At 37.8% G+C, this 19,431-nt stretch overlaps 1 protein-coding gene across 6 annotated transcripts in view; it reads right to left on the bottom strand.

Moving 5' to 3' along the window:
• LRRK2 (leucine rich repeat kinase 2) overlaps positions 1-19,431 on the bottom strand; it is a 167,171-nt gene that overhangs the window by 55,326 nt on the left and 92,414 nt on the right. For all 6 annotated transcript variants that reach the window (XM_073652174.1, XM_073652175.1, XM_073652172.1 and 3 more), the window contains 8 exons: positions 19,267-19,355; positions 18,816-19,003; positions 18,464-18,618; positions 11,223-11,369; positions 10,388-10,579; positions 8,283-8,429; positions 4,383-4,483; positions 2,432-2,622 (listed from right to left, as the gene is read on the bottom strand). In XM_073652174.1, coding sequence (XP_073508275.1) covers positions 2,432-2,622; positions 4,383-4,483; positions 8,283-8,429; positions 10,388-10,579; positions 11,223-11,369; positions 18,464-18,618; positions 18,816-19,003; positions 19,267-19,355 — 1,210 coding nt within the window. The remainder of the gene's footprint in view (positions 1-2,431; positions 2,623-4,382; positions 4,484-8,282; positions 8,430-10,387; positions 10,580-11,222; positions 11,370-18,463; positions 18,619-18,815; positions 19,004-19,266; positions 19,356-19,431) is intronic.

Genomic DNA, 19,431 nt, shown 5'->3' with positions numbered 1-19,431 from the left:
ACCATCTAGAGATCTACTCCTAATAGCGGTTTGCGACACCTGGGGCTAATGCACCAAGCTGGCGGACAGCCGCGAGGTACACATCACAGGCTCGCGAGCAACATTTGGCTCTTGAGCAACAGGTTAGGGACCCCTGATATAAGCGACCAAACTGGAGCAATAAATCACTGGATATGTTAATTGTTTAAAAAAGTAATTACATACACAGAATTTCAGAGAATGGTATGCAAAAATCTTCAGTTACAACATACAGCTCTGGCAAAAATTAAGACACTACTGTGTCTGATTTTTCTCTTCATAGGTATATTTTTGAGTAAAATGTACATTGTTGTTTTATTCTACAAACTACTGACATGTCTCCGAAATTCAAAGCTAAAAATGTTGTATTTATTTGCAGCAAATGATAAAGCATCAAAATACTAAAAAAGAAACAGTGCTTTCAGACCTCAAATTCCTCATGTTTTAACTCAGGAACAGTTCAGAAATCATTATTTGGTGGACTAACCATGATTTTTAATCACAGCTTTCATGCGTCTTGGCATGCTTTCTACCATTCTTTCCCTTCTTTCCAATAGGAAACTGTTTAGTGGTCTCTTAATTTTTGCCAGAGCTGTATATTAAAAAAAATATATATATTGCTAAATTTACATTTTTAGTAAACTAAAAAAGAATTTAATATAACTCATAACCCTCACGTCAGAACTAGAACTGGGGGTGGTTACAATCATGATAAGTTAGAAAATAGAGACTGTTAATATAATTGTTTGCCATCTGATTAGAGTGAATGTATATATACTTGGTCAGAGAATGAGGGAAAGGTATTAATATGATGACATGATGTAAACATTTGCAAGAAGAAACTAAAACAGTTGAATCTACTGCATTTTAAATTGTAATAAGCAATACAGCAAGTCGCTAAAAAGTATGATTTACATACTCAAAGTTACGACCTACAAACAAAGTGAAATCATCATTATTTAAAAAATAACAAACATTAAAAAGGGTTGTCCATTACTCAGACAACCCCTTCTGAATCTCTAGGTTTCCCCCCAGTAATATAATAACACTTCTACTCACCTCTGATGCCGACGCCATGTAGGCACTGGCTCTCCTGGGGTTTGCGTGACGTTATGTCACGCGATCCCTGAGGCCTATCAGCGCTGGCTTCACTCTCCACTCCTTTGGATAAATCAAGATATCTGAAGGAAGTGAGAGCTGCTGCTGCCCTCTCACATTCTCTTGACGTCAGTTATATCTGTAGGAGAGGAGAGTGAAGCCAGTGCTGATATGACAGTATGTCACGTGAGCCCCTGGAGTGCCAATGCAAACAACGCTAGAATGGCGCCGGCAACGGAGGGGAGTGTAAGTGTTATTATTTTACTGGGGAGTAACATAGGGATTCAGAACAGATTGTACGAGTAGTGGGCAATCCCTTTAAAAGGGGTTATTCTCAAATTGTCTCTTGGGCAGCTCAGTGCTATGCAGTCTCATTATTTCTTAAGGGGCGGGCACTCATCCTTGAATAATACTTCCGCTCAGGAGCTCCCACCTGCTACTACACATTACTGCTACTACACATTAACAGTCTGTCAGTGTTTGTTCTACAAGTGACAGTTGTGATTAGGAGAACTGCTCTGGAAACTGCACATGCTGGGATCTGGAGATTGTGATGCTACAGGACTGATAAGAGCACCTTGGTTAGGAGCTGAGAGGGAAGTGGGAGGGAGGTGAGCAGCTAACTGATGTATGGTCCAACACATGCAAAAATAAAAGGCAGAAATGCAGGCACTGCTAACACACCCTCCAGGAATGCATTCAGGCAAACACAACTAGCGGATTGCCAGATATAGTGGTGCTCAGCTTTAGATAAAGCAGTACAAAACTGTGAGCAAAAACAGCATGAAAAAATAAAAATGAGAGTGGCACTCACCAATGGTACGTGAAAATGTATCACTTTATTGTGGTCGTCACATGAGGAGAAGAGACATAAAAAGAAGAATCCAAAAGAAGTGTAGCTTACGCAAAACAGCTGTCGCTTACTTACCACTTTATGTATAATTTCCTCATGTTGGACCTCAATATAGTGCTGTATTTCACGTACCAGTGGTGAGCGCCGCTCTCATTCAGTTTTTCATGCTGTTTTTGCTCCCAACTGTTGTATAGAAATCAGTGGGCTAGATTGAGCTGACTGGAAAGTTAGGAGTTAACTCTTCTCCTAAAATGTAACTTCTGTGTACACTAGGCCAGCCTCTTGTTGTTGATTTTCTTGAGGACAAGCTGTACACTATGCAGGATTTGGGCTTTCACAGCAGAAGAATGAAAGTAAATAGCAAATCAAAGTCAAATGCAAACTTGCTTATTTCCAGGCTGTCTAAAGAAATTTAACAACATAAGAACACCCCTTGAAATTGACCATTGTTTTTCCTTTTACCTGAGCCCATCAGCAACATGAAGAGCTATTCTGTGCTGAAGAGTTCGAGTCAGGCTACTGCTGTCCTGCTGAAGCAGATGATCAAGAGAACCTTTTGGAGCAAGTTCCATTACTAGCATTCTAGGTCGAACCCCAGCTGCAAGTAAACACACTAGGCTTGGATGATGGAGATGACTAAGTACTGTCAGTTCCTGGAATAACAATGATATTAAATGAGGGTATGATTTTAGTAAGCCTACCAGTTGTTAATATCAGTTACCATTTCCCATCCAGTTGTAGTGCCAAATACTTTATGAAGGGCCTGCAAGCACTAACCACCATTCAAGTGAGTATCTACATAAAAGACCCAGTACCTGCATATTTTCTCAATTTTGTTAGAATATTTTATAAACTGAACATTTTCATGTTGCATGTTAGTGAGCAAGCAGACATCTAGTATGCAGCATGCGTTCTACAACGGGTTGGATTTTTATCATTACAGATTTGCTGGCATGTTGCCCGACAGCAGAGTCAGTAGAAGAATATCCTGTAATTCCACATGAACGCGGGGTCCTGTATTCTTATGTAAGATCTTTAGAGTAACATACCGACCCATACTATCCAACTCACATTTACAGGGCATGTACTATACATTCATCAGGTACTATGTATTTTTTCTATAGAAAATTGTACTGATCCTTGAGCAGGGGGGAGAGAACTAAGACTGTAGTGTGCACATGCTGCAATGGTTACATATTACATATTATTAAAGGGAACATGTCACTTGAGTAATGCTGCCCAAACTGCAGGCAGAATGAACTAGAGCCTGGTTGCATGATTGAAGCCAGGTATATATTTCAGAGAATCGGTCAGTAGAATCAACCCTCCTAAGCCACCTATATGGGCATGCTGGTTACCTTGATATCGGCGATCTGATGTCTTATTCCAGAGAATTTCACAATTTGTTATATGTAAATGAGCTGTTAAGATTTATGGGGAAGATGTTGCTTGGAAGATAACTCGGCCTCCAGAGCTTATTTTAAACGAATGGGGGAGTTATCAGTGTGAGACAAGTAACTAACACAGAACAGGAAAAATGAAATTTGTCTTCTTGCAAACAAATTTTTGCAGCTCTCTGAGCTTTGCTGTATTGTATTAATATTGCAGTCCCATCTGCCTGTGATATGGAGGCTGAAGATGAGAGGAACCTGCAGATGTCAGGTATAATCACAGACAGCTCTGCAGTGAGATCAGGAGAGGAGACAGCGGCCATCACACTGGTAACCCATTACACATCACACTGGTAACCATTACACATCACACCGGTAACCCATTACACATCACACCGGTAACTCCCCTTGATGTAAAATAAGCTCTAGAGGTAGAGTTATCTTCCAGGCAGCGTCCTCCCCATAGACTGGAAGAGATCATTTACATAAGTGATAAAAGATGATTTCTCAATAACAAGGCATCTGATATGAGACATACCGGTAGGACTTTTTTCAGCTGTCTATAACCTACATCCCCATATTAATAGTTTAGATAGGTCAAATGTGGTGACAGATTCCCTTTAAAAAACACAGCCAGAGAAGAGTCTAGTCCAGCTCTTCAAAGGGTCTGCTAGAGGTGATTGATGTGTCTCTCGCTATCGGAGAGACTTGTCAATCACTTGCTGTGGAGCTAGGATCCTTAAAGTATATTTTCTCTTGCATTTCAGAGGAAAATAAACCTAACTGTAATTGTCCAGTAATGCTCTGAGTCATGCTGTCCACATGAATCATGATGGGCAGCATTAATCAGATGACAGGTTCCCTATCATAAAGCAATGCCACAATGTTACTATATTTTACAAAATAAAGAAAACACTTGCAATCTATATTATCTTGATGCCAGTGATAAAGGATGAATAGACAAGGGGGTTTATAATGATAGATTTATTTTATTTCGGTTTTGTTTTATTTCGGTTTCTTACCTGTCTTAAAAGCCTTGGGGAAGTGTATTTGTTGAAAATTTTCACTGCTACATCTTTACCTCTATACACGGCCCTATAGACTGATCCAAAGCCACCGTCACCTGAAAGACACATTCATATCCTGTAATATGAATACTTGAATCTGTGGCCTCCCAGTCCACGTCTGACTATAGAGTCTAAACTAGCAGTTGATGAGCATTATCATGAAGATTCTGGTGTTGATAGTTGGCAGAATCATTTGGATCAACTACAGTATTAGAAGGGAAGTTACATTGGAGGGAATACAAAATATTGTTAGCGGATTTGTTAATACATGGAAATTACGAATAATCTCAAATGCTAGGAGATGGACTTGGCCTATAAGATCATGACTGGTTTAGATATTCACAACTTATGAATTACAGTCTAATCAGTAACTTCTAAAGGTACATTTAATGTGGTGAATTATGAATGGATTCATTTCTTAACCTCTTCAAGACCAGGTCAATTATCGTTTTTGCACTTTTATTTTTTATACCTGCTTTCCAAGAGGTCTAACTTTTTTCAATTTTCTGTTGCCATAGCTGTGTAAGTGCTTGCTTTTTGTAGAACAATTAGTGATAATGATGAGCTTTAGTAAGCATGATCACCTACAAGTGTTTGCAAAAGTAGAAAAGAAGGTATTGGTGATAATTCAAAAGCTCAATATTATTCTATTCTGATATTCATTTAGCTACGAACACAAATCCTTAGATTTCTGCAATCTCAATATTTTTCGTATACACGTAAAAGTTGCTCAAGATGGAAAGGAGGTAAGATTGAAAGTATCCATAATGCCTTACACATGATGCCAATCTAATGCATGTAGTATGGCGAGGTTCAAATATAATTCGATTTTGGGACAGGATTTTGGTCATACTTAATCATAATGTCAATAGCGCTTTTGAGCTGGATCCTATGATATGTATGGGGAATACTGAAGAGACAAACTTACCACTGAGATATCAAAAGACATACGTTACTTGAAAGCTAATTTTGCAATACTGGATGGTAGATACAGTTGAAACCAGAAGTTTACATACACTATAAAAAAAGACCCATGAAATCAGAATAAACCTTTCCCGTTTTTAGGTCAACTAGGATTACCATAACTTTTTAATATTTGCCAAATGCCAGAATAATGAGGGAGAGAGAATGTTTTAAGACATTTTTATTATTTACTGCAAAGTCAAAAGTTTACATACATTTCATTAGTATTTCGTACCATTGCCCTTAAACTGAACGACTTGGGTCAAACGTTTGGGATATCCTTCCACAAGCTTCTCACAATAGTTGGTCGGAATTTGGGCCCATTCCTCCTGACAAAACTGGTGTAACTGATCCAGGTTTGTAGGTCGCCTTGCTCGGACCTGCCTTTTCAGCTTTGCCGGTAAATTTTCAATATTTCTGAGATCAGGGCTTTGTGATGGCCACTCCAAAACATTGATTTTGTTATCCTTAATCCACTTTGTTACCATTTTGGCAGTATGCTTTGGGTCATTGTCCATTTGGAAGACCCATTTCTGCCCAAGCTTTAACTTCCTGGCTGATGTCTTGAGATGTTGCTTCAGTATTGCCACATAATCTTCTTTTCTCATGATGCCATCTAAATTGTGAAGTGCACCAGTCCCTCCTGCAGTAAAACAATCCCACAACATGATGCTGCCACCCCCGTGTTTCACAGTTGAGATGGTGTTCTTAGGCTTCCAAGATTGTCCCTTTTTACTCCAAACGTAACGATTGTCATTATGCCCAAAAAGTTACATTTTAGTTTCATCAGACAACAGGACATGTCTCCAAAAATTAAGGTCTTTGTTTCTTTGTGCATGTGAAAACATTAATCTTGCTTTTTTATGTTTCTTTTGGAGTAATGGCTTCTTCCTGGAGAGTGGCCTTTCAGCCCATGTTGATACAGTACTTGTTTCACTGTGGTTATTGACATAATCTTACCAGCTTCTGCCATCATCTTCAAAAGGTCTTTTGCTTTTGTCCTTGGGTTGATATGCACATGTCAGACCAAAGCACATTCATCTCTGGGACACAGAACCCGTCTCCTTCCTGGGCGGTATGAAGGCTGGACATTCCCATCTTGTTTGTACTTGCGTATAATTGTTTGTACAGATGAACAAGGTACCTTCATGTATCTTGAAATTGTACCCAAGGATAAGCCAGACTTGTGCAAGTCCACAATTCTCTTCCTGATATCTAGGCTGATTTTTTTTAGACTTTCCCATGATGCTACACAAAGAAACAGTGTGTTTCAGGTGTGAATTAAAATACATCCACAGGTGTGTCTCTAATTAACTCAAATGTTGCCCAAAAACATTCCAAACACATGAGATCATCATATGGGAAGTCCAGAATTGTTTAAAGGCATAGTATGTTTAAAGGCGTAGTAATCTTACTGTATGTAAACTTTTGACTTTGCAGTAAATAAAAATGCCTAAAAACATTCTCTCTCTCTCGTTATTCTGGCATTTGGCAAATATTAAAAATTATAGTAATCCTAATTGACCTAAAAAGGGAAAGGTTTATTCTGATTTCATGTCAGATATTGAGAAAAACATGCATATGTGTCTTTTTATATAGTGTATGTAAACTTCTGGTTTCAACTGTAAATGTCCCACTACAGGGAATTTGTCAATAATAGTACAATATGCAAATTGCCTCTTCAGAGAAAAGAGAACTTGAACTCTATGGCGCCAACTATTGGAAGCAGCAATCCTACAAGTCACAATCAACCCATTAACGATTCTTGCAATATGACTTAGGATAATAGCCAAATCAGAATCTCAATTTGGAGACACAGTGTTTTGGGCTATTGGCACCCGTAAGTGCAAAGTATGAGAGCTGATTTGGCTAGGTGAGAGGCTCTGGACTGAGGTCTAAGGGGTAACGTTTCTCCTTGTCGAGAGTGACATACCGGCTCTTGCATGCCAGAAATAATTAAAATGAAAAAGATAGAAACAAACAATTAAAATAAACCATAACTAAAACTCATGTAGGTACAGCCGCATCAATCCAAAAAAGTCCCCATCAAAGCTGCTGGTTGAATAGGATCAGCACAACAATCCCATTTACTGAACCAAAATATAAGAAATAACGCTGAGCTGCTACGTGGGACAGAATTTGTCCAGTGTACACACTCGCCACAGTAGATCATTCATGGGGAAGCAATATATATACAAAAAAATGAGAACATCTCCCTCTGTGATACATCTACGGACATAGCACTGGACAGAAAGAGTGGGAAGTTCCAGTTTTATCTTTTTTTGTATCTAGTTTGTCCTCATACACCATCTAAGTAGGTTTTTACACTGGATGTATTTACCACTATTGTTGTTGTGGTTGGACACACCAAGAGACACACTACAGAGAACCCTCAACCCCCTCATTTAATCAGTGATACCCTATAACAAAAAAATAAAGAAAAAAAGCATTATAGCAAACTTTCATTTGCATTCAAAGCTTGGAAAAGAGGAAGACATGGAATTTTCCCCATCTAGGGCTAGGTGATGGCAGGTTATAGCTAAAAAGCGTAATGGTTTGGCCATTTAATTTACATAATCAGGGGAGCCATGTGTACACTTAGGATGTTCCTGCCAGACTTGGAAGGTTTCACACTCTAAGTTGCATCTGTGCCCAAGTAATTAAACATATTGGGTTATTGTTTTCCCTGTTCTTTCTTAAAACAGAATTTCAATTATACCAGCTTGTGCTCCGGAGCAGTTCTTCCTACTACATACATAACATTTTTCAGCAATCATATCTTGTACATAAAATGTAAAACATACATAAAAACGAACACAGTTGATGTTATGATTCCTCAAATTAGGACAGAAAGTTGAAGATAATGATAATATTCAGCAGTAAAATACATACCCAGTAAGTACTCAGGAGTCTGATCAAATTCTAGCTCCTCGTTATTTAGCATAATATTTCTCGGCAAATCAGCTAGAACAATATCAGGAGCAATTTGGGAGATAGGAATTGTAAATCTTGGATCTTCTGGATTCACCAATAAGTCACCTGTAGATAAGAGACATTTACTACACTTTTAAAAACACATGTAAAGAAACTTTACTTTAGTAATTATACATGAGCTCCAAAAATCCATAACACTATAGAAAGCAAAGCATTGGAACAATCACTAAAGATTAGTAGGGCAAATTTATCAATACTGTGTGTAAATTACCAAATACTAATTCACTAAAATAAAAAAATAGAAATTTAGAGGGAATATGATACATAAGCAGAAATGAAATAATCTGGTCTTTCAGGAGATCTAGCTGCAATGCACTGGTATCATTCCTACCTATGAATGGATGACATGCAAGACAGATGTGGCCTGAAAGCATCTTCCAAATATTTTCTCTATATGAATAATGTTGTTTTCCTTATAAATCCAAAAGTCGAAGTCCCAAAAAGGTTCTGCCTGAAATGCCCTGGCAGCGTTCAACAGTCACTTCTCGGTTAGCACAACATTTCACTGGCTGTGATGGGTTTCGGAGCTAGCATCTCCTTTATCAGGGATAATTCATTTTGGACTAGAGATAAATAAATATTGTCTAATTCTGTATGCTTTATTATAAGACTGTCTAGACTAAAAATTACACTACCGATTAGTTGGCTTACTTTGTGACAGAAATTTGAGTCCAAAGTTTGGTGCAATTTTTTCGACATGATATTGGCTTTTTACAGCACGACTACGCCTCCTTGTCAGACAAAAGGTCTACAACACATAATAAATATAGTGCAAGACTGATTTTTGTTTTTTGGGGGGATGGGGCACAAACTATACAAGAATTATGACAATTAGCTTGATAAATATGCCCCAATAGGTTCCAGACAAATGGGAACATGTTCAATAGATAAATAAGCTATGAACCCTCTCCATGCAAATTTACGATCTATAAGGAAAATAGAGCAGATACACAAACAACTCTAGACAGGTCAAGAAAAGGAATTTTCTTCATAGTTGATAAGATGACGGCTGTGGAATGCCATTGCAATGGGTGTAAAATTAATATAAAGTTTACATTTGAGGGCCAGGTCTAAAGATTCCCCCATGCATACTTTATTGGGAGAGCGATAGTGGCATGCGGTTAAGAAATATGAATGTTTCAGGCAGGAAAGCAAATTGTAAGAGAAAAATCCCAAGGCTAGTCTTGTCTAGGTTAAAGGATTTCTGCACTACTAAGACAACCCCTCATAAATACTATATTTCCCAGTGTAAAATAAAAATAATAGATACTCACCTTTTGCATCAGTGCTGATCCAGCCATATTAGTGCCAAGTCTCCCAGAGCTCTTGTGCCACATGAACAATGCAGCCAGTTAGCAGTCACTAATGGTAATGGACTGCTTCACTCACACTCCCTTTGGACGAATCTCAGACTCACGTGGCATAACAATGTTACATGAGCTCTGGGAGACAAGGCGCCGATGCAATAGGTGATTATCTGTCATTTTTATTTTACATGGGGGAATATATTATTTAGAAGGTGTTGTCCAAGCAGAGGACAACCCCAGTAAAGGTCAGATAGAAAACAATCACAAGGAAGAAAGATGGCCAATTGAGAATCAGGACCACAAAGTCCGGAAAAGAAACAATTTAGGTGACCTGTATATGGAGGATATTGGAACATAAAAGAAGTGATGAGGTGTCTACTACTATCAGTGAGAATGGAGCCTTGTAGCACACTGATGGAAGAACTGAGAACATGTTGGCCTATTCTCAATTTTAGTCTAAGTGTCCCATGGTTTCCAGATAGGAGAGCAGGAGGAAATAATGTGTCACACTGGAGATGCTCTCTAGGGGTAAGTTATAGAGGAATTAGCACTATGAAGTTACAAAACATGTTGGCATGAATTATTTCTTTTAAATATCAAAAATTGTCTAGCAGGTGAAATATTAGGCCATCAAATACTTATTGCTTTGAAAAAAAAAGGACAAACAGCTATATTAGATTTATGTGTAAAGCTTACCTTCTTCAGCTTTTACCCACAGATCAGATAGTAGAATTTTTTTGTGCTCTTGACCGTCATCAAAACTGTACAGCACCCACTTTTTTAACAATGTTTCTCCTTCACCAGAAATATCAGTTTCCAACAAACCGGGAAACCATTCCTCCATTAGTGAGTCAATATGATCCACAACCTGCCCCAGCAGAATGCATCCTAAATGAAACCTTATAATTAGTAACGGCACTACCAACTAAATTATTAATAATGTAAGGTTTCCTTTATCTTAAATATATAATGTAAATGTATGTGTCCTTTAAGTTTTTACCTTCTTCTATTGAAAAAGTGTTTGAAAGCGATGAAAAAAGTGATATGGCTACCAATTATAACACTAGACATGATGCCCTAATGGTATCTAATGTTCGATGGATCCAAATGTTTATTGGCCAAACTTACTGAATGGGGGTCTATATTGTTCCAGTATTTTTTGACAGCAAGAATAATAGCGGACAAAAATACAGTAATATTGGCTCCAATATATATATGAACAGACTTTCACTAATTCAACATCTGACTGTGAACATTTATTTTTAATGCCCAAAATTCACTCCCCACGGGTGGCTTCCGCTCAAAGGTTACAACACATTACTCTAATTACTGGCTTATACCTCAGGTAATGCCTAATCCAGTAATTAGAGTAAAGCGCTGTAAACTTTGTTGTAAAAATTAGTGATACCCTTTGCATTGTATACATTGCTACAACATTACATTTCTTGGTTAATCATGAAGTCTGCCTGTTCATGCATAAGTGTGGCATCTTGTAAGTAACAAATAACAACAAAAAATATATATAATTTACCTTTCCTACAGGATGGAACGGTAATTTTCAAAAAACTATTTGGGCTGCCGTGTAGGCTTGTTGATTCCACCAAACAGTAAGCTTCAGGAGACCAATTTAGGTAGATACCTTGTCTCCAGTACATCCTGTTAGGACGCTGGACTCTTTCTGATTTTATATGTGAAGAAAATAAAAACAAAAACTTTTAGGCCAATGAGAATTTCACATTTACTTCTCTGTTTCTTTTAGAAATGTTCATATTCACATAATGACTAGGTCTGTTTAGTTTTAAAGACAACCTGTAACTGGAATTTTTCAAATTGAGTACCTCCTCCAATCGTAGCTGTTCCACTAATTTTGGAAACCTTTTTCTTTTTGTTTTGTGCCATTCCAACGTTACGCCCCATGGTAATAATGGTGCAAATTTTCCCATCAACCAACTGAGCATATACCACAGAACTTCTATAAGGGTGTGGCTGTGTTTTATTGGTTGGCGTCAGGGGAGAAAAGAGCAAATGCCAACAGAGAAGTTCTGTGGTATATGCTGCACTAATGCACAGCATAAAGGCTGTCAGTCATTTTAGCAGGGGCATGGTTACAGCCGCCGCTCACTATGTGCTGATTGGTGATTAACGCCGCGCCTTTATGACTGAAAGCCAAAGGCTGCCAGTAGGAATAAAGTTAATTTCCTTCTAGTAGGTGGGCTTTCAGTGCATTGGCCACACTGCTTTAGAACACTATTAACCCCACATCTGCAGGTTGAACACTATTAACCCCACATCTGCAGGTTAATACGGTAGCATTTTAGAAAAATACAGGTTCCCTTTATCATTGTGACGGTCTCACTTTAATCTACTTAGAATATACCATTCATTTCTTTTAACTGATTTGATTACTATTCTTTTACATACTCTATTGAGCTATTTGGAGTTTTTAACCCCTTAAAGTGAATGGAGAGGGCTCAGGAACTGCGTCCATTGCATTCCAAGCAGATGATAACTATGTTATTAAGTCACCATCTGCCTTTAACCGCCACACCCGCAGCTGTTAACCTGTTAAATGTTGCTGTCATTCTCTAACAGCTATATTAACAGTAGGCGTCCAGGGGTGTGCACGGTTCTAACTGCTCATCAACCTCCAAAGGTTTGCCATAACAACCGGGGGTCTGCTGAAGGCTGCCGACTCATGTTCATAGGAGACCGTGATTTGTGTTGTATACTACAATACTGTGGTATAGCTGTATATAATACTAGCGATCAGATGATCACAGGTTTAAGTCCCCTAAGGGGACTAACAAATAAAACAAACTAATATAAAAGGTTTCAAAAGATAAATAAAAAAACACACAAATTCAAATCATCCCTTTTTTCCCATTTAAAAATAAAGATCATAAAAACAACAAAAAAAATATACATATAAAGTATCGCTGAATCCATAAAAGTCCAATGTATCAAAATATAAAATGAATCAATCTTGGTAAATGCTGCAAAGAGGGAAAAAAAAACTTGAACGACAGAATTGCGGGGGGTTTTTTGGCAGATACGGCGCTGCAAAAAATCTAAAATTTTAATTTTTTTCTCATCACTTAAATAAAAAAAACTATTCAAGTTTGGTATCGCCTTAATATCATGCCGACTTGGAGAATCATATTTTCAGGCCATTTATATTGCACAACAAAATAAAACAAAACCTAAAAAATATTTTGCATTTTTTCTTTTGCAGTTTCACTTCACTTGGAATTTTTCCCCACTTTCCCAACTTTCCAGCACATTATATGGTAATAATAGCGTTATTCAAAAGTACAAATTATCTCACAAAAAACAAAGTCCTCAGATAGCAATGTGGGTGGATAAATATATAAAAAAAAGTTTTCGCTGTGCAAAAAAACCCACAGTGTCTTAGAGATCAGGTAAAGTGGATGGCATAGAGATCTCATGCCCACTGGGCTTATTTTTTTTATGCTGCATAACTTGACATGCGGTGCGATTTTGAAATCCACAGCATGTTAATTTCTTTTGTGTGTACGCTGAATTTTATGTACAGATTTTCCCCATAGAATTGAGTTACATGCGGGAAATCTGAAGGTAAAAATTGCATATTTAGAGCTTTCTGCAGCGGAAATGCACAAAAAAATGTATGTAATCCACACATGACTGTATCAACAAGGTTTTATCAAAGTCAAATAGCAAGAAGTATTAAAAACAAAGCAGGTTAATTTAAAACATGATATACCAAAAAGATGCAAAAACCACAGCACCAAAAATATAATAACCTACCGTAATTTAGCTAATCAATGCAGAAATGCTGCAAAAAATCTGCAACATCAAAAACTCAAATACTAATCGCGAGACCGTACTCTAATATTTTCTGAAAATCCATTTAGTCATTAATGGCCTTTCTAGCAGTAGGTGTAAGGTTATGGGGTTTAATTTTTTTCATTTATGCTTGTTATCTATATTAACATATTTAGCAATCTTATTGACCAATATAGGTTTAAATGGAGAATCCCAAAATCACAAATTGGTCTTATAATAAAATTCACATATATTTAAAATTTGTGCCAATATAAATCATTTTATATGCTGCCCTGCTTTGCACATATCACCTGCCAAAGGTGCCCCTCCAGGCTCTATTTGCCCTCCAGTTGCCACTGGAACAGTCCCTGCTGTGGTCTCAGTAATTCTGGTCGATCATACACAGTGCAGTATTTCTAAGCTGACTTCCATCACTGACAGTGTGTATTCTACCTTTTATAACACATTCTATGCTTCTATACACTGTCTGCTCTTATACAGTACCCAGCCGGACCTTTTTTTTCTGTCAAATACATCAGTACAGCAGCCAATGTGTTTTTACATCACTTGTTTCTCCCAGAGCTCAACTCTCCTGAAATTCTCCAGAATGGAGATAGTAATTACTAAGCATTGCAGAGTTGTGTTGTGTTGCCTACTGCTGACAGATCAGTTATGTAAAATTGCAAATGCTGCTCTGTTGATGCATATGGCAGAGGATTATCTTCTTCCATATGCATTAACAGAGCTTCATCTGCTGCATCACATCACTAATATGTCAGTAGCAGGCAACATACACAGTTCAATGCTGCACTGCCTAATAATTACAAGATCTGTTGTGGAACTTTACCGCTTTAACTCCTTCATCCCCGAGCCTGTTTTCACCTTCCTTACCAGGTCAAATTTTACAATTCTGAAAAGTGTCACTTTACGTGATAATAACTTTGGAAAGCTTCAATGTATCCCCGTGATTATGAGACCATTTTTTCATGACACATTTTAGTTCATATATTAGTAGTAAATTTAGGCCGATAATTTTTGCGTTTGTGAAAATATTAGAATTTTGAGGAAAATGTCTCAAGTTTCAAACTTTTAATTTTTATGCCCTTTGACCAGATATTTAATAACTATTTTGTGTGATATAACTAACATTTACCACATGACTAATATCATTAGTGAAACATAATTTATTTTATTTAATTTTTTTAAGAAGTTAGAAGGGTTAAAAGTTGATCAGCAATTTCTCAATTTTCCAACAAAATTTACAAAACCTATTTTTTTTAGGGATCACATCACATTTGAAGTGACTTTGAGGGGCCTATATGACAGAAAATACCCAAAAGTGACACCATTTTAAAAACTGCACCCCTCAAAGTGCTCAAAACCACATTCACTGAGTTTATTAACCATTCAGGTATGTCACAGGCATTAAAGCAATGTGGAAGGAAAAAAATAAAATTTTACTATTTCCCATAAAAATGTAGATTTAGCCCCAATTTTTTTTATTTTCACAAGGGTAACAGGAGAAAATACACAATATAATTTGTTGTGCAATTTCTCATGAGTGCTCCGATAGCCCATATGTGGTGGAAAACTACTGTTTCAGTGCACAGCAGTGCTCGGAAGAGGAAAAGCACCATTGGACTTTTGGAATGCAAAATTGTCTGCAATCGATAGCGGACACCATGTCGCATTTGCAGAGCCCCTGATGTGCCCATTATAAAACCCCCACAAATGGCTGCATTTTGGAAACTACACTCTTCAAGGTACTTATCTAGAGGTGTAGTGAGAACCTTGAACCCCAAGAATTTTATAAATGTTGAGCCGTGAAAATGAAAAAATAAAATTTTTCCCGTAAAAATGTTTGTTTTGCCGCAAATTTTTCATTTTCATAAGGGTAACAGGATATACAATTTGTTGTGCAATTTCTCCTGAACACGCACATACCCGATATATAGTGGAAAACTATCGCTTGGACACACGGCAGGGCTCGGAAGGAAAGGAGCACCAACTGAATTCTGGAACTCAATTTTGGCTGGAATAGATTGCGGATGCCATGTCACATTTGAAGAGCCCCTGACAGGCCAAAACAGCAGAAACCCCTACAAATGACCCCATTTTGGAAACAACACCTCTCGAGTAATTCATCAAGGGGTGTAGTGAGAATTTTTAACCTTTAGGCGATTCACAGAATAGTTTAACATTAGGCTAAGTAAATTGAAAGTTCCAATTTTTTCCACTAAATTGTTGCTTTGGTCCCAAGTTTATAATTTTCAAACGGATTAATGAACTGTACAATTTGTTACGCAATCTCTCCATAGTACGGCAATAACCCATATGTGGTTAAAAACTACTTTTGAGGCACAGTGGAAAGTTCAGAAGGGAAAGAGCGCTATATTATAGTGCGGATTTTGTTGTTATGGTTTGAGGGTGCCATTCCCGACTGGAAGAGGCACTGAGGTAGCAGAACTGCCCCCATAAGTGACTCCATTTTACAAACTACACCTCTCAATGAATTCATCTAAGGGTGCAGTGATCATATTGACACCACAGGTGTGTCACAGAATTTTATACCATTGGGCAGTGAAGAAAAAATAATTACATTTTTACCACAAAAATTTTCTTTTAGTTCCAGATTTTACATTTTCATATGGGGAAATGGGTACAAATGGCACCAAAATGTGTCACACAATTTCTGCTGAGTGTGACAATACCCCATATGTGACTGTACAGTACTCCTTAGCCACATGGTGAGGCTCGGAAGGGATGGAGCGCCATTTGACTCTTCGAGAAAACATTTTCGTAGAATAGTTTGCGGACTCCATATACAGAGCCTTTAAAGTGCCTGAAGAGCAGAATTCTCTCTCTAGTGACCCCATTTTGGAACTTACACCCCTCTAGGAATTTATCTAAAGGTATGGTGATTATTTTGATTCCATGAGTGTTCCATAAACAAGCAGCAGTGTATGTTGCTGAGTGAAAATTGCAAATTTGCCAGTCTAGTGCCCAGTACATTGTAGTGCCAGGTACATTATAGTGCCCAGTACATTATGCCCAGTTTGAGCTTCTAGAGCCATGCACCCATAAATTAAGCCGGCTCTCATGCTACAAAAATGTCAAATGTGGATAATTGCGGTTTAGGCACACTGTGGGGCTCAGAAGGGAGGGGGGAATTAGGATTTGGGAGTACAGAATTTGCTTGATTTCTTTTGGAGGGGTGAGGAGCCATATTGATTTTCCAGAGCTACCAGTAATGTGGAAGCCCCTACATTTCCATTGACAGATGACAGACCTGAGTGGGGACTTGCTTTTTTGTGGACTGAGTTGAAGCTTTTATTGGGAACATTTTACATAACATTTTGGATCACGTTTATCCTGCGCTCCACGCTGAGCACTTACATCAGGGTTTCCATCTAAATCTCTGATGACACGAGTCAGATAAAACCCCCGAAGGATCAAATCACTATAATGAGACAGCAAAGTTACTCTGGACTCCATCTGGTCTCTGTTCAGCAGTGTCCTTCTTTTCAGACATACACAAAACTGTGGTCGACCACTTCTGTGCATGCGTAAAAAGATGGACATCGCCGGATCATAGGCCAGAAAGAGTCCACAGTTTCTACATATGCCACATAGGGAATCTTCCACTGGGGGTTTCACCTGAATCACGTATTTCATAGATTTATATGTAAAACCCCGGAGTAAGCGCCCAGCGTAAAGCGCAGGATGAATGTGCGCCGAGCCTTACTGCGATCTTTGGGAGGCAGAATGAACAAAGCAACAGCAGGTCAAGAGTTTGTTCTATTTATTTCTTGCACCGTTTCTAGTGCGGTATAAGTGATTAGACAACTTTATTCTACATTTTATTCCACTTTTTTTTTAGCAGTATGACGAGAAAAAAAATGTCGTCACTTTTTTTTTTTTAACGGACTTCACTGACAGTGTAAATAACACGACAGTTTTATAGGTCGATCGTTCCTGATGGGTGAGACCACATATGTGCATTTATTTTTCTTTTACATAAATATACTTATTTATTGGTTTAATATTTTTTTTTTTATGATTTTTTTTTCATATTTTTACAATTTTTTTTTTTTTTTTTTACTTTTTACTTTGTCCCTCTGTGGGTGGGATTTTAACTTTAATCACTTTCATAGCTGGTATAATGCACTGCAATGCATTATACCTTTCAGTGCTACATTGACAGGAGCCTGTTAGACCATGCACTGAGCATGGTCTAACTGGCTTGTCGTAGCTGGCTGACCAGGTCATCATGACGATTTCAAGTTGCCATGGCATAGATCGGGCCCTCGCAATGACGTTGCAGGGGTGCTGATCTGAAGGGAGATGGATCTCCCTCCCTCTCCCTGCCTTCTAAATGCTGCGATCTATATAGATTGCGCCATTTAGCGGGTTACATGGCCAAGGGCAGTGCGAGCACCACTCCTGTCAGTGACAGCTGAGGCTCGGTTTTCAAATAAGCCAAGCTCCCAGTAGCGATTGTGCAGGCACTGCTTTTGTGCCCGCATGATCGCCATGATGTAAGTTTATGTCATTTTGCGGGAACCCCTTCCAGACCATGACATAAACTTACATCAAATGTCATGAAGGGGTTACGTTTACCATACATTAATCTACAAAATAAAGGCCCTCTCACATGGGCAACTAGTCAGTGAATTAGAGTTCATATGCTTGAATATGATTATTGGCCCATGTAAATGTGCCACTCAACAAGCAAAATGCTTATTCGTCAGATGGTCAAACCACATCATCTCGTGTAAACAGGGAATGTGCTGCTGACAAGATAATGCTATATGAAAACAGAACAATCATTAACAATCATTCTTCCTCATACAGATTTTTGTCGGCCCGTCTGAATGGGCAGAAAGGAGTACATTCATGGGTTTTAAAGTCTCTTTTAAATGTGCTTTAGAAACATGAATAAACAAGGACACAAAATGGATTGCACACCTCGGCCAGAAAGCATGTATGAAGACACTTCCAAAAGCCTGTTGATGAGCCTGGACCAAAATCCCATGGGAAAATATGACATTTCATACAGTCTTACGATAACCTCTGAATTTTCACAGTGGGGTAGTTCTATCACTGGTCGGTGGTCAGATAAACTACAAAACAAGAAAGAATTTCATGTAATTAAAACCCATTCAAACAAAAAGACTGGCAATGTTTTACAGTAATCATTTATTATCATAAAACCATACTACATACACACTATATTTGCAGTTATATAGACACAGTCAAATAACCTGAAGGTCACGTCAAGAGCATTCTTCCAATGAATGAAGTGTACCAACACCGATACCTGCTTGGGATAAGAAGTTGCTTTTCTCCCAGGGGTAAAGCAATCTGAAACTTTTCCAGAAGCTTAAAATATTGTAAAATATAATTTTTAGGAAATTTCTTTTTCTTGAAAAGAAAATTTTCCACATCTAGACAGTGGATAATCCCTTTTGGATATCTGTGGCATCCTTCAACTTTTACTGTCAAAATCTGAAAAGAACGAAAAAAAATATAAAAATCAACAGTAAAATATACATTTTAATTTATGTTTTAGAATAGGCCATAAAACTACAAAAATGCACACAAATAAAAAGTGTACAGGTTCCCTCAAAGATGTGCCCCAATGAACACATTTTTTAAAAATTAGAAATGTGAGCAAAATTATAATTTTATTTTACTATATAATGTGTACACATTTTTTTTTAATACTGTATGCTATCTGGTAAAAATAAATGCAGTGATAGACCAATAACCTGTGCCATTATTTTACAGAGCCATTCAGGGTCCACAAAATAAAGATCTCGCAGCTGTAGAGCAGGGTCTTCAAAGTGCAGTAATACTCCTGCCAAAATATAAATGAAGAACAAGCTGTAAAGAAAAGAGGATATAATTTAATTGCTCATTTTCAACATTAATAG

Source organism: Phyllobates terribilis, unplaced genomic scaffold, assembly GCF_046119375.1.
Source record: "Phyllobates terribilis strain yellow unplaced genomic scaffold, ASM4611937v1 Scaffold_11__3_contigs__length_659146591, whole genome shotgun sequence".
NCBI lineage: Eukaryota > Metazoa > Chordata > Amphibia > Anura > Dendrobatidae > Phyllobates > Phyllobates terribilis.
The sequence above is the reverse complement of the archived record's forward strand: the minus strand, read 5'-3'. Positions and strand labels throughout refer to the sequence as shown.